This window comes from Pristiophorus japonicus, chromosome 21 (genome assembly GCF_044704955.1).
Source record: "Pristiophorus japonicus isolate sPriJap1 chromosome 21, sPriJap1.hap1, whole genome shotgun sequence".
Lineage (NCBI taxonomy): Eukaryota > Metazoa > Chordata > Chondrichthyes > Pristiophoridae > Pristiophorus > Pristiophorus japonicus.
The window spans coordinates 90994329-91008521 of record NC_091997.1 but is presented as its reverse complement, the minus strand read 5'-3'; the positions used below and the strand labels follow the sequence as shown (position 1 = coordinate 91008521).

At 54.5% G+C, this 14193-nt stretch overlaps 1 protein-coding gene across 7 annotated transcripts in view; it reads right to left on the bottom strand.

Annotated features, from left to right (window-relative positions):
- The window catches only part of LOC139234174 (talin-2), a 379178-nt gene that overhangs the window by 167583 nt on the left and 197402 nt on the right, over positions 1–14193 (bottom strand). For 6 of the 7 annotated variants that reach the window (XM_070865210.1, XM_070865207.1, XM_070865214.1 and 3 more), the window contains 2 exons: positions 12849–13143; positions 10600–10781 (listed from right to left, as the gene is read on the bottom strand). In XM_070865210.1, coding sequence (XP_070721311.1) covers positions 10600–10781; positions 12849–13143 — 477 coding nt within the window. The remainder of the gene's footprint in view (positions 1–10599; positions 10782–12848; positions 13144–14193) is intronic. The other variant, XM_070865213.1, reaches the window with a different exon arrangement.

Genomic DNA, 14193 nt, shown 5'->3' with positions numbered 1-14193 from the left:
TAACACCTAACAAATAGAAAACAGGTGGCTCCAAGCCAGGAAGGGAGAAACGAGAATTGGTGACCACAGGCTTGGTGGAAGAGATGGATGTTGAGGAGGTTTTTGAAAGGAGAGGGAGGTGGTGAGTTCAGGGGAGGGCGCGGCAGGGAGTGGGAGCCTCAGACTGAAGGCTCTGCTGCCAATGGCGGGGCAAAGTGAGTTAGCTGGAGTCTCCTGTGTCTAGCGGTACATGAGGCAATCCAGGGTCAGAGGGACAAAGTATCTGGGGAAGGCAAGTGGGGTTGATGTAGGTCAGCGCGTATAGGGCTGAGAGGCAAGTGAGACTGAGTGTGGGACAGGGCATGGGCAGCAATTGGAGGGTGGAGGGTGAGAGGTTGGGAGGGTGAGAGAGTGTGGATGGTGGAAGTTGGGAGGGTGTGGGAGGTGGAGATTGGGAGGGAGGGTGTGGGAGGGGAGAGGTTGGGAGGGAGGGTGTGGGAAGTTGGGAGGGTGTGGGGAGGGGGAGGTTGGAAGGGGGGGGGCGGTTGGGGAGGGAGGGTGTGGGAAGTTGGGAGGGTGTGGGAAGCTGGGAGGTTGGAAGGGGGGGGTTGGGAGGGTGGACGGTATGGGAGGAACGAGGGAGGCCAATTAGGAGCACCGCGAGCTGGAGGTGAGGCAGCAGTGCCGAGTCAGGCAATGTTACGGAGGAGGAAGTGAGCGAACGTTCCCCACAGTACCAGAGAGACTACACTTCGACTGTTGGCTAAAGCGTTTTGGGACGGCGGAGGTTGTGGTAGGGTTGGACGGTCAGCTCAGGCCTGAATGGCCTCGTTCAGTGCGGTAGAGTGGTGCGGGATCTAACCCTGCACTAGACCCATTTCAGACCGGCAGGGTGAAAGCTTTCTCTCCCCCTCAGCACGGAGTCCATTTGGCTCACCTCCATCTTGCGCAGCACAAAATCAGCTGCGATTCAGCCGAGTGCTGCAGGCCCTGAAGCCATGAGGTGCTTTCAGTGGAAGTGCCGCACACTTCAATCAGGAGCAGGAGAGCTGAGGCCGGTCGAGGGGGCTTTGCTCATCACCCGACCCAAACTTCAGCTGACCCGACACCAGAGTGAGGAGATAAACCCTGGTGCAGCTCCCCCTGGATGAATAGCCACATTGTTTGCTGCAACATTCAGTGAAAAACAAGCGCGCGCTGGGAGCAATACTTCAAAAGAACCCTGAACTAAATCCAAGGCCCCTGGTTGTGCTGCGACCCCTGTTCAGTTAAATACAAAGCCCGATTTTCCACAGGTCAGATTTGAAGTTCCACTCGGCGATCACGGAAAAGCAGTGAGGATGACTTGGGAGGACCGACGACAGAATTTCAGAGAAAGTGCCAAAGCCCTCCCACTCCAGAACATGCTCGATGGATGCCAGGACTGCTGGAACATTATTTCCGCAGTAAGTTCTGCACAAAGCCGTCCATCAGTGCAGCGCCTGCCAACACAAATAACCCTCCCACACTGGCCGCTCGCTAGAGAAGGTTATTTAGAACTTCTCCATAAATTAAATGGCTCTAACCACATAAATACTTGCAGGTTCGAGCACAAATGCTGTGATGAGTGATTTCGGTGCAATTAGGGGCAATTTTGTTGGGTAAAAACAGCTCAAGTTCCTTGGGGTACAGACACAGTGACAAGTCAGGGCAGGTCTCGGGAAAGCTTGGCTCCCAAAATATATCCACAATCATTCTGCTTAAATCTCTCCAAACACACATAAAACAACAAAATTAAATACCTCCCAAAGGCTTAATTTGTTCTCAAGTGTCTGTGTGTTTAAAGGGACGGTAAGCGATCACGGTATTTTTTGATAAAACAGTAACTGCGCGCTTGGAAAAGCCCTTGGGAATGACCCAGGGTGCTGGAGGCTGGACCTCCCGCTCCCGCTTTGGCGGTGAACCTTTCCGGGCGGGCGGCTAGCCTCCGGCACCCTGCTGGGACATTCCGTAGCGGTATTGACAGGGCATGGAGCATTACCGCCCGGGAGAGGCGAGCCGGTGTGTAACGCCCCTGCGTGTGACACCGGCTCGATTTTTGTCTCCTGCCCGCTCCGTAGCGCTGTGTAGCGCGCCTCGCTGGGAAACGCCTGGGGAAACGCCTGGTGGTCCGAGCTGTGGCGGCCACAGTGAGGTCAGTAATGTCCACCTCAGGTAAGTGGGATTGGTTTTTAATTTATTTTTTTTGCGATATATGTTGTGGTGGCGTGAGGTATATTTTGGGAATGGTTTTGATGGTTTTTTTTTCCAGGTGTGTTTTCTCCCCGAAGCCTCTCTCGGGAGCTCTCCCAGGCCGGCTGTTTAGCGCGGGGGATTTGCACTTGCTCAGCGGCCTAGTGCCCTGAGAGCGATGTGGGACGCCTCCCCTAGCCTCACCTCACACTCAGGGTCCAGCTGCCCAATGTTGCTGACTGAGGGCACAAACTGTTCCCGGGCGCAATGAGGACCACCCTGCCACCATTAACGCCCCGAAATCACACAACGGTTACGATGTCACTTTTTCCAAACGCGACCATCGTGGAGAACGGGACAAAAAAAATAATCACAGGATCGCAGGATAGATATGGATCACAAGGTGGCCATTCAGCCCATCCTGGCCCCAGCCTCTGGATCGCAGCCTCCAGCTGTTGTTCCAGGATCCCGAGGTCCACATCTCGATCGCCATTCCATGAAACCCATCGAGTGTGGCGATCACTCTCTGCCCGGGTCCGAAACTTATTTCGTTGTGTTTTAAAGTTGTGCCCTACAATCTTATTGTATACTATGGTATAATTTTAAAGGGGGTGCAGGAACAGAGAGACCCGAGGGTATATGTACACAAATCTTTGAAGGTGGTGCGTCAAGTTGAGAAGGCTGTTAAAAATGCATACTGGATCCTGGCTTTAGTAGGAAGAGAGCACAATGTGTGTGTCAGCCGTGGCTCAGTGGGCAGCACACACGCCCCTGAGTCAGAAGGTTGAGGGTTCAAGTCCCACTCCAGGGACTTGAGCACATACATCTAGGCTGACACTCCCAGTGCAGTACTGAGGGAGTGCTGCACTGTTGGAGGGGCAGTACTGAGAGGGTGTTGCACTGTCGGAGGGGCAGTACTGAGGGAGTGCTGCACTGGTGGAGGAGCAGTACTGAGGGAGCACCGCACTGTCGGAAGGGCAACGCTGAGGGACTGTCGGAGGGGCAACGCTGAGGGAGCGCCACACTGTTGGAAGGGCAACGCTGAGGAACTGTCGGAAGGGCAACGCTGAGGGAGTGTCGGAGGGGCAACGCTGAGGGAGTGCCACACTGTCGGAGGGGCAGTACTGAGGGAGCGCGCACTGTCGGAAGGACAGTACTGAGGGATCGCCGCACTGTCAGAGGGACCGTCTTTTGGATGAGACGTTAAACTGAGGCCCCGTTTGCTCTCTCAAGTGGATATAAAAGGTCCCATAGCACTATTTCAAAGAAGATCAGGGGAGTTATCCCTCAATCAACATCACTAAAACAGATTATCTGGTCATTATCACATTGCTGTTTGTGGGAGCTTGCTGTGCGCAAATTGTCTGTCGCATTTTCCGACATTCCAACAGTGACTATACTTCATTGGCTGTAAAGCGCTTTGAGACGTCAGGTGGTCGTGAACGTCGCTATATAAATGCAAGTCTTTCTTTTTACAAAAGCAAGGAAGTTATGCAAAACCTTTATAAATCACTAGTTAGGCCCCAGCTGGAGTAGTGTGTGCAATTGGGGGCACTACCCTTTCGGAAGGATGTGAAGGCCTTGGGGAGGGTGCAGAGGAGATTGACCAGAATGGTGCCGTGGATGTGGGACATCAGTTACGTGGAGAAGCCAGGGTTATTCTCCTTCGAGCAGAGATTTAAAGGCAATTGGTTAACGACTTGATGTGGAAAAAAGAGCGGGGGAGTGGGATTATTTGGGCAGCTCTTCACAGACACAAAGGGCTCTCCTACTCTTTCCCCACAGACCTGGAAATCTTTCTGTTTCAACTATTTATCAAATTCCCTTTTGAAAGTTGCAATTGAATCTGCTCCCACCGGCCTTTCAGGCAGCGTGGTCCTGACCACAACTCGCTGCGTAAAAATACATTTCTCCTCATGTCGCCTCTGGTTCCTTTGCCAATCACCTTCAATCTGTGGCTTCTGACCCTCAACATCCCCACTGACACCTGGGAGTCCCTGGCCAAAGACCGCCCTAAGTGGAGGAAGAGCATCCGGGAGGGCGCTGAGCACCTCGAGTCTCATCGACGAGAGCATGATGAAGACAAGCGCAGGCAGCGGAAGGAGCGTGCGGCAAACCAGTCCTACCCTCCCCTTCCTCCAACCACTATCTGTCCCACCTGTGACAGAGACTGTGGTTCCCATATTGGACTGTTCAGGATTGGGGTTGGGGTGGATTGGGGTTGGGATTGGGGTGGATTGGGGGGGTGGATTGGGGTTGGGATTGGGGTGTGGTGGGGTGGGGGTGGGGTGGATTGGGGGTGGGATTGGGGTGTGGTGGGGTGGGGGGGGTGGATTTGGGGGGGTGGATTGGGGGGGGGGGTGGATTGGAGGGGGTGGATTGGGGGGGTGGATTGGCGGGGTGGATTGGGGTTGGGATTGGGGTGGATTGGGGGGGGGTGGATTGGGGTGTGGTGGGGTGGGGGTGGGGTGGATTGGGGGTGGGATTGGGGTGTGGTGGGGTGGATTTGGGGGGGTGGATTGGGGGGGGGTGGATTGGAGGGGGTGGATTGGGGGGGTTGGATTGGTGGGGCGAGGGTGGGGGTGGGTGGATTGGGGGGGGTGGATTGGGGGGGGTGGATTGGGTGGATTGGGGGGGGGAGTGGATTGGCGGGGCGAGGGTGGGGGGGGTGGATTGGGGGGGGTGGATTGGGGGGGTGGATTGGGTGGATTGGGGGGGGAGTGGATTGGCGGGGCGAGGGTGGGGGGGGTGGATTGGGGGGGGTGGATTGGCGGGGCGAGGGTGGGGGTGGGTGGATTGGGGGGCGGGTGGATTGGGGGGGGTGGATTGGGGGGCGAGGGTGGGGGGGTGGATTGGGGGGGGTGGATTGGGGGAGGGTGGATTGGCGGGGCGAGGGTGGGGGTGGGTGGATTGGGGCGGGGGGGGTTGGGGGTGGGGGTGGGGGTGGGATGGTGTGGCAAGATACAAAATTGCACAGGTGGAAGGATATTAAAATTCTCATCCTTGTGTTCAAATTCATCCATGGTCCCACCCCTCCCTATCTCTGTGACCTCCAGCCCTGCAACCCCCCCCCGAGATGTCTGTGCTCCTCTAATTCTGCCCTCCTGAGCATCCCGGATTATAATCGCTCAACCATTGGTGGCCGTGCCTTCTGTTGCCTGGGCCCTAAGCTCTGGAACTCCCTCCCTAAACCTCTCCGCCTCTCTACCTCCCTCTCTTGGTTTAAGATGCTCCTTAAAACCGACCTCTTTGAGCAAGCCTTTGGTCATCTGTCCCAGTATCTCCTTGCGTGGCTCAGTGTCAACTTCCCTGCGAAGCGCCTTGGGATTTTCTCCGTTAAAGGCGCTTTATAAATACAAGGCATTGTTGTGGAGGAGAGGCTACAGATCTTCGTGCTGCCTTGACCGGGGGGGTGACAGGATGGTGTGCAAACACCCTGTCTGGTTATCGCTGGAGGTTAGAGGGCTGTGGGGTGATCGGGTCGAGGTGTTTAAAATGATCAAAAGATTAGATCCGGAAAAATGATTTCCTCTGGTGGGTGAAATCGAGAATAAGGAGGCAAAATATCTAAATTGGAAAAAAAGTCAGAAAATGCTGGAAATACTCAGGTCAGGCAGTATCTGTGGGGAGAGAAAGTGAGTTAAGGTTTCGGCTGATGACAAAGGGTCTCTCTCGCTCCCCACAGATGCTGCCTGACCCGCTGAGTATTTCCAGCCTTTCCCGGTTATTATTTCAGATTTCCAGCATCCGCAGTATTTTGCGTTTATCTTAAAATTGGAGCTCGGCCATTGAAGAGAGACATCACACACAAGGGCAGTGGGAATCTGGAACTCTCTCCCCCAAAAGGCTGTGGATGCTGGGGGGCAATTAGAGCGTTCAAGACTGAGATGGCCAAGATGTTTGGGCATAGGGGGAATCGAGGGATATGGCGGGAGGGCGGGTAAATGGCTCGGAGGTGGAGATCAGCCGTGATCCGATTGAATTACGGAGCAGGCTCGAGGGGCTGAATGGCCGACTCCTGTTCCCAATGCTCTTCCGTTACCATGACGAAACAATTGAGTCTGAGTGCATCTGCAACCCAGCTGGTCGCTCAGCAGTTAGTAGTCAATGAGAACATCACTGTCTCCAGGGGCAACCTGTGTAAAGCGGGGGGGGGTTAGGCTGCAGATGGGAGGGCAAGCGGACTGGTCTGTTCATCCCACCTGCGTTGCAAAGGGTGGCTCGTCTGCAGAGATATTTCCTTTCTGCGAATGACCCTTTCATCAATTGGGTTGCGTTGCTATATTAGCAGTTACATTAGCTCCTACACGGCAAGCGAGCCCCAGGTGGGCAGAGGAAATGTTTCAAGGACACCCTCAAAGCCTCCCTGATAAAATGCAACATCCCCACCGACACCTGGGAGTCCCTGGCCAAAGACCGCCCTAGGTGGGGGAAGTGCATCCGGGAGGGCGCTGAGCACCTCGAGTCTCATCGCCGAGAGCATGCAGAAAACAAGCGCAGGCAGCGGAAGGAGCGTGCGGCAAACCTGTCCCACCCACCCCTTCCTTCAACCACTGTCTGTCCCACCTGTGACAGAGACTGTAATTCCCGTATTGGACTGTTCAGTCACCCAAGGACTCATGTTAAGAGTGGAAGCAAGTCTTCCTCGATTCCGAGGGACTGCCTATGATGATAGGATTGATGAGTTCAAACAGTGAGAAGCAATTCATCGAAAAGGCCAGTTAAAGCCAGTCTCTGGGGTTGCCGCACACATGGAGTGCAACGGGTGGTGTTGGTCCTGCTCTCTCGCAATCCAGCCGTCGCTTGTCCAGCTGTCGGTACGCCTCCTGTACAACAGTGTCAGCACTGTACCTTAACCCACGTCACATCTGTGGCCCCTGTCACCTCTTTCATTATTCACCCGACTGCATCAGCCTCTGGCTCTATCCCGGAGCGAATCAGCAAGATCAGCTCTTAATAGTGCCTCGGGAGATTTAAAACATCGAGTGCCGGAACCGGCCCCCACAGCTTTCTACACCTGGCAGATAAGAACTAGGGTGAAAATGTGCTTTAAGAACATAATGGGCCCAATTCTCCTCAACCCCTTTTATCGGCGCACTGACTCTAAATGGGCCGACTTTGCGCGCTGGAAACACCGCCGAAATAAAAGTGGCCCCATCCTGCCCGCTCTGCCGAGTCTCCGGTGTCCGGTGTCCCAGCGCGGCTACATAGTGCAGTGGGGGGGGCGGGGGCGCGGAGCAACAGGCCAGCGCAGAAAACAGTGCCGGCAGCTGCGCGCATGCGCAGTGAAGTCTGCGCTCATGCTCCTCGCCCTCCCACGTGTCCCGCGGGCTGTGAGCAGGACCCGATGCTCGCAGCCCCTATCCCCGGCCGAAGGGACGTCCCGATGTTCACCGCACCCTATCCCTGGCCAAAGGGACGCCCCGATGTTCGACTGGTGAGTGGGGAATATCCTGCAGTATTTTATTCAGGGTTGCTCAGACTTGTCAGAAACGCAGTGCAAAAGTTGGGAATTTGGTAAGTGGGAATTCGGTGCAGAGAGGGGAAGGAGGTTGTTTTTTTTGGCTTCAATACTTGTAGTGGTTCATCTTACATATTTACATGTTTTATATAATCTAGCTATAACTTAAACTAGATCAAGTAATGAGTTAAAAAACTATAAGCTAAGTTGATCACATAGATGTTAAAAGGTTGTTTCCCCTGGCTGAGATTATCCACTCTGGACCCAAGTAAGATAGATCAGTATAAATGGTGTGAAGCTCGGGACTGTGGTGCTTTAAATGTACTAACCTGCTCAGAGTTCTTCACTGCCCGCAATGTTTTTCAGAGCTGGCCACATACGCTGACCTAAGTCGATTTGGAGTACGTTTTAGCTGGACAAAGTGGCATAAATGGCCAAAACTGGCGCAAGTGTCTGGGAACGCCCCCTTTTGAAAAAAAAAACTCAACTAAAAAAAAAATCGTACCCAACTGAGTTACTCTGGAGCAAGTTTATTGGGGAAAGTGGATTTTTTTAATTTACACCAGAAAAACCAACTTACTCCAAACAAATTGGAGCAAGTCTTGGCCAAAATTGAGCCCTATAAGCGCAGGAGTCGGCCAATCAGCGCCTCGAGCCTGCTCCGCCATTCAATAAGATCACGGCTGATCTGATCAAGGACTCAGCTCCACTTCCCTGCCCGCTCCCCATAACCCTTTACTCCCCTATAGTTCAAAAAGCTGTCTATCTCCGCCTTAAATATATTCAATGACCCAGCCTCCACAGCTCTCTGGGGCAGAGAATTCCACAGACTTACAGCCTTCTGAGAGAAGAAATTCCTCCTCATCTCTGTTTTAAATGGGCAGCCCCTTAATCTGAGCCTATGCCCCTAGTTGTAGATTCCCCCACGAGGGGAAACATCCTCTCTGCATCTACTTGTCGAACCCCCTTAGTATCTTATACGTTTCAGTAAGATCACCTCTCATTCTTCTAAACTCCAATGAGTAGAGGCCCAACTTGCTCAACCTTTCTTCATAAGTCAACCCCCTCATCTCTGGAATCAACCTCATGAACCTTCTCTGAACTGCCTCCAATACAAGTATATCCCTCCATAAATACGGAGACCAAGGTGCTTTCTGCAGCACACGTTAAAGTTTGATGAGGAATGAGTTTGACTTGCTTGGGGTGTTGGGCGACACTGGGAAGGTCGCACGTAGTGCCCATCCCCCAGTTACCCCGGGTCACGAGGGGTCACGAGTTGGCCAGTGTACAGGGTGGCAGGTAGCCTGCTGAACATCGAGTGGGCGAGTTTTTACGATAATCTAGCAGGTGTCAGCTGCAGCCTAGTGGGTAGCACTCTCGCCTCTGAGTCAGAAGGTTGTGGGTTCAAGTCCCACTCCAGGGACTTGAGCATGTAAATCTAGGCTGACACTCCAGTGCAGTGCTGAGGGAGTGCTACACTGTCGGAGGTGCCGTCTTTCGGGTGAGATGTTAAACCGAGGCCCCGTCTGTTCTCTCAGGTGGCTGTAAAGGATCCCATGGCACTATTTCAAAGAAGAGCAGGGAGTTATCCCCAGTGTCCTGGCTAATATTTATCCCTCAAAAAACAGATTATCTGGTCATTATCACATTGGAGCTTGCGTGCACAAATTGGCTGCCGCGTTTCCCACATTACAACAGTGCATAACGTACTTAATTGGCTGTAAAGCGCTTTGGGATGTCTGGTGGTCGTGAAAGGCGCGATATAAATCCATTCATTCAGATTTCCTGGCAAAAGTTCAGAGATTCCCAGATTTATTGAATTGAGTTTCACAGCCGTGGGATGTGAACGCTCGGGCTGCTGTGCGAGGAACATAGCCGTCGCAATTCGTTTCCCTTTTTGCCCGACAGAGTTTTAGTTTTGAAAGGGGAGCTGTGATTTGACTGTAAGAGCCGGTGGAGTCCTGCTTCAGCAACAGCCGCAGGGACTGACGGCCAAGAGCGGCCAGCTCCAAACCCGCGGACCGAAAGCTCACCCTGCGTACAGGAAGTCTTAGAATCTGGCACCGGCTGTACGCAAAACCACAGAGATGTAATGAACATTCAGGACATTAAGGGCTTCAAATCATATCAATTTTAATTTTTCTTAGTGTTCATTCTGGGGAGGTGGCCTTCACTGGCGATGCTGGCATTTATTGCTCATCCCTCGTTGTCCAGAAAAGCCTCCTTCTCGAACCGCTGCAGTCCGTGTGGTTGTAGTGGTCTGATACAACACAGTTGCTCAATGGGCCCCTTCACAGGGAAGTTAACAGTCAACCACATAAAAGCACATCAATTGGCTGCTCTTGGTTGTAAAGCTGAAACACCGCTTGCATTTTGAGGGCAACGGTAACACAATGGTTCTGTTACTGGGCCAATAATCCAGAGGCCTGGACTAATAACCCGGCGACATGTGTTCAAATCCCACCACGGCAGCTGTGGGAATTTTAATTCAGTTAATTAAATTAATCTGGAATAAAAAGCTTATGGCAGTAATGGTGGCCGTTGATGTACAAAACCCGTCTGGTTCACTAATGTCCTTGAGGGAAATCTGCCGCCCTTACCTGGTCTGGGCCTCTATGTGATTCCAGCCCCACAGCAATGTGATTGACTCTTAACGGCCCTCTGAAATGGCCCAGCGAGACACTCCGTGGTACCAAACCGTTCCTCCATCGTCGCCAGGTCACAATCCTGGCACTCCCTCCCTAACAGCACTGTGGGAGCACCTTCACCACACGGACTGCAGCGGTTCAAGAAGGCGGCTCACCACCACCTTCTCAAGGGCAATTAGGGATGGGCAATAAATGCCGGCCTTGGCAGCGACGCTACATCGCGTGAATGGATAAAAATGGAATGTCAGAGGTGTGCCTCCCGTTCAGGCAGCAGGGCGAGGATGGGGAGGAGTGATTTACCTTTGCAGCTTCCACCATTCTCGCTGTGGAGTCGGCCAGGAGCTTGGCAGCGGCCAGCAGCTTCTTGGAGTTATCGACGTCGCTCTCTGCCTCCGCGTCCGACCGCATGGCGTTCACCAAATCCGACGTGGCCTGGGCCAGGACCCGAGCCTGGCGAACCATCTCCCCTGCGGGCCACAAATCTCCGTCACTCAGCACCGCCCAGCCGCCCCCCCCCAAACCATCGCGCTCAACGTCCCGGCAATCCAATCGTTAACCGCCCTCCAGCGGTGCGCTGGCGAGTCCCGGCAAACACCTTCACCGTCACTGCCGCGCCCACCACGGCTCACTTGTCCGTCTCCCACTCAACTGCCCTCCGTCGGATTCCCACCGTCTCCGAATCCCACCCCTTTGCAGCGGGTTATTCGTGTGGATCACGACCAGAAGAGGACCCAGAAGCATTCTGGGACATTCCACTGGGTCCACCCCCCCAAACCCGAACACCACCCCCTGCCCAATAACACCCAGTGTTAGCTGTGGCTCAGTGGGTAGCACTCTCGCCTCAGAAGGTCGTGGGTTCAAGTCCCACTCCAGGGACATGAGCGCATAAATCTAGGCTGACACTTCCAGTGCAGTGCTGAGGGAGTGCCGCACTGTCGGAGGTGCCGTCTTTCGGATGAGGCATTAAACCGAGGCCCCATCTGCTCTCTCAAGTGGACGTAAAAGATCCCGTGGCGGTATTTTGAAGAAGAGGAGAGGTGTTTTCTAGTTAACTCGTCAGGAGTAGGTCGCTCAGCCCCTCGAGCCTGTTCCGCCAGTCAATGAGATCATGGCTGATCTGCGACCGAACTCCATTTACAGGTGCAACGTCCCAAATCCGCATCTCTGAAAACCAGAATAGTCCGAAAACCCAACATTTTGTGTATAGCTGATGGAGGCACCTGGAATCCGGAATTATTGTCCGAAAACCAAACATTTTTGAGGCAAAACAAAAAATCTGGCACGGAGTCAGTCAAGGATTCCAGATTTCAGACAGGAAAATCAATAGTCTGAAATCTGGAATCCTCGTCCGAATCCGTGTCGGATTTTGGGTTTTGGTGGATTTTGGACCTCGCCGCTCAAAACCCGGCACGGATTCGGTCGAGGATTCCGGATTTCCAACTATTGATTTTCTTGTCTGAAATTCAGAAAAAAAAAAACCGGAACGGATTTGGCCTCGCGGATTCTGGATTTCGGATATTGTGCCTGTAACCTGCCTTTGGCCCATAACCTTTAATACCTATCAATCAATCTCAGATTTAAAATTAGCAATTGACCGAGCATCAACAGCCGTTTGCGGAAGGGAGTTGCAATGCGTGCCGTGTCAGGGCAGCTTGTGCCGGAAGAAATTAGGAAAGCAAATGGTATGTTGGCCTTTATTGCTGGGGGTTGCAGTGCAAGGATAAATAAGTCTTGCTACAATTGTACAGGGCCTTGGTGAGACCACACCTGGAGAACTGCGCACACTTATCTGAGACAGGATATACTTGCCTTAGAGGGAGTGCAACAGAGGTTCACTAGATTCATCCCTGGGATGAGAGGGTTGTGCTACGAGGAGAATTTGGGCCGATACTCTCTGGAGTTTAGAAGAATGAGAGGTGATCTGATTGAAACATACAAGATTCTGAGGGGGATTGACAGGGTAGATGCAGGGAGGATGTTTCCCCCGGGCTGGAGAGTCTAGAACCAGGTGTCACAGTCTCAGGATAAGGGGTCGGCCATTTAAGGCTGAGATGAGGAGGAATTTCTTCACTCAGAGGGTGGTGAATCTTTGGAATTCTCTGCCCCAGAGGGCTGTGGATGCCGAGTCTCTGAATATATTCAAGGCTGAGATTGATAGATTTTTGGACTCTTGGGGAATCGAGGGATGTGGGGATTGGGCGGGAAAGTGGAGTTGAGGTCGATGATCAGCCGTGATCTTATTGAATGGCGGAGCGGGCTCGAGGAGCCGAATGGCCGACTCCTGCTCCTGTTTATCTGATTATATAGGCCCAAGGCCCCTGGGAAGGGGACAGAGTTACTCATCATTTCCAGCCGAGAACAGGCAGAAACTTTGGACTTATAACTTCGCCAGACATCAAACATAATCTAGTCTGAAAGGCCCTGCAACTTGCCCCTGCCATCAATCTTTGAGGGGTACTGGGTAAAAGATATTGGAAGTTCTCTCAGCATCCTTGCACTAATCACCATCGCAAACCCCGCGGATGGCCGTTCCTGGCCCTCCCGCTTACCTGCGTCTCCCATGGAGCTGAAGATGCTCTCGGTGACGGTCATGATGGTGTCGGTGGCCTGGTCGTAGCGCCCAATGGGCTCGCCCCGGCTGGCGTACTGGCGCACGTGCTGGAGGAGGTCGTTGAGGGCCTGGCTCACCACGCTCGCCGCGGCACTGACCTGCTTCAGGAGCTCCCCGTCGTCCGTCGCGGCGTGGCAGGCCTTGACGCAGCCCTCCACCGAGCGGTCCACCAGCTTTCCCGCCTCCACCAGCTGCTCCTGGCACACCGGGGAGCTGATGGTCGGACTGACCACCTGCAGCGGGACACAGAACGGGGGCATGGTCACAGCAACATCGAAGCAAACGGCCGTCGCAAGAGGCACGTCACGTCCAACACAACATTTGCAACAAGCTTTACCGCAACGCATCGGTTTTACACCGCAGCAGGCCGCCATTCGGCCCATCATGCCTGTGCCGGCTCGGTGAAAGAGCTGCCCGATTTGTCCCACAACTCTTGCTCTTTCCCCATAGCCCTGAAAATTTAACTCAGAAATGAATTGTAGTTGTTTTTGCTACTCGTTGGCTGTGGAATGTTGATGGGATGTATATACTATTTGAGGAATGTTGAGGTACTGTTGTGTCTCGGGCCCCGCTCACCCTCGGGCTCCGCTCACCCTCGGGCCCCGCTCACCCTCGGGACCCACACACCCTCGGGCCCTGCACACCCTCGGGTCCCGCACACCCTCGGGCCCTGCACACCCTCGGGCCCCGCTCACCCTCGGGTCCCGCACACCCTCGGGCCCTGCACACCCTCGGGTCCCGCACACCCTCAGGCTCCGCTCACCCTCGGGCCCCGCTCACCCTCGGGTCCCGCACACCCTCGGGCCCTGCACACCCTCGGGTCCCGCACACCCTCGGGCCCCGCTCACCCTCGGGACCCGCTCACCCTCGGGCCCTGCTCACCCTCGGGCCCCGCTCACCCTCGGGACCCACACACCCTCGGGACCCGCTCACCCTCGGGCCCCGCTCACCCTCGGGACCCGCTCACCCTCGGGACCCGCTCACCCTCGGGACCCGCTCACCCTCGGGCCCTGCTCACCCTCGGGCCCCGCTCACCCTCGGGCCCTGCACACCCTCGGGCCCCGCTCACCCTCGGGCCCCGCTCACCCTCGGGCCCCGCTCACCCTCGGGCCCCGCACACCCTCGGGACCCGCACACCCTCGGGCCCTCACACCCTCGGTCGGTTCCAGCACAATAAGATGGACAGCAAAGCTCCAGTTGCTCTGCACACACCTCAGAAGTGTGTCTCCTCCTGCACCCGTGCGGCAATCACTCCCTCTCCTACATCCAACCACCAGGATTAA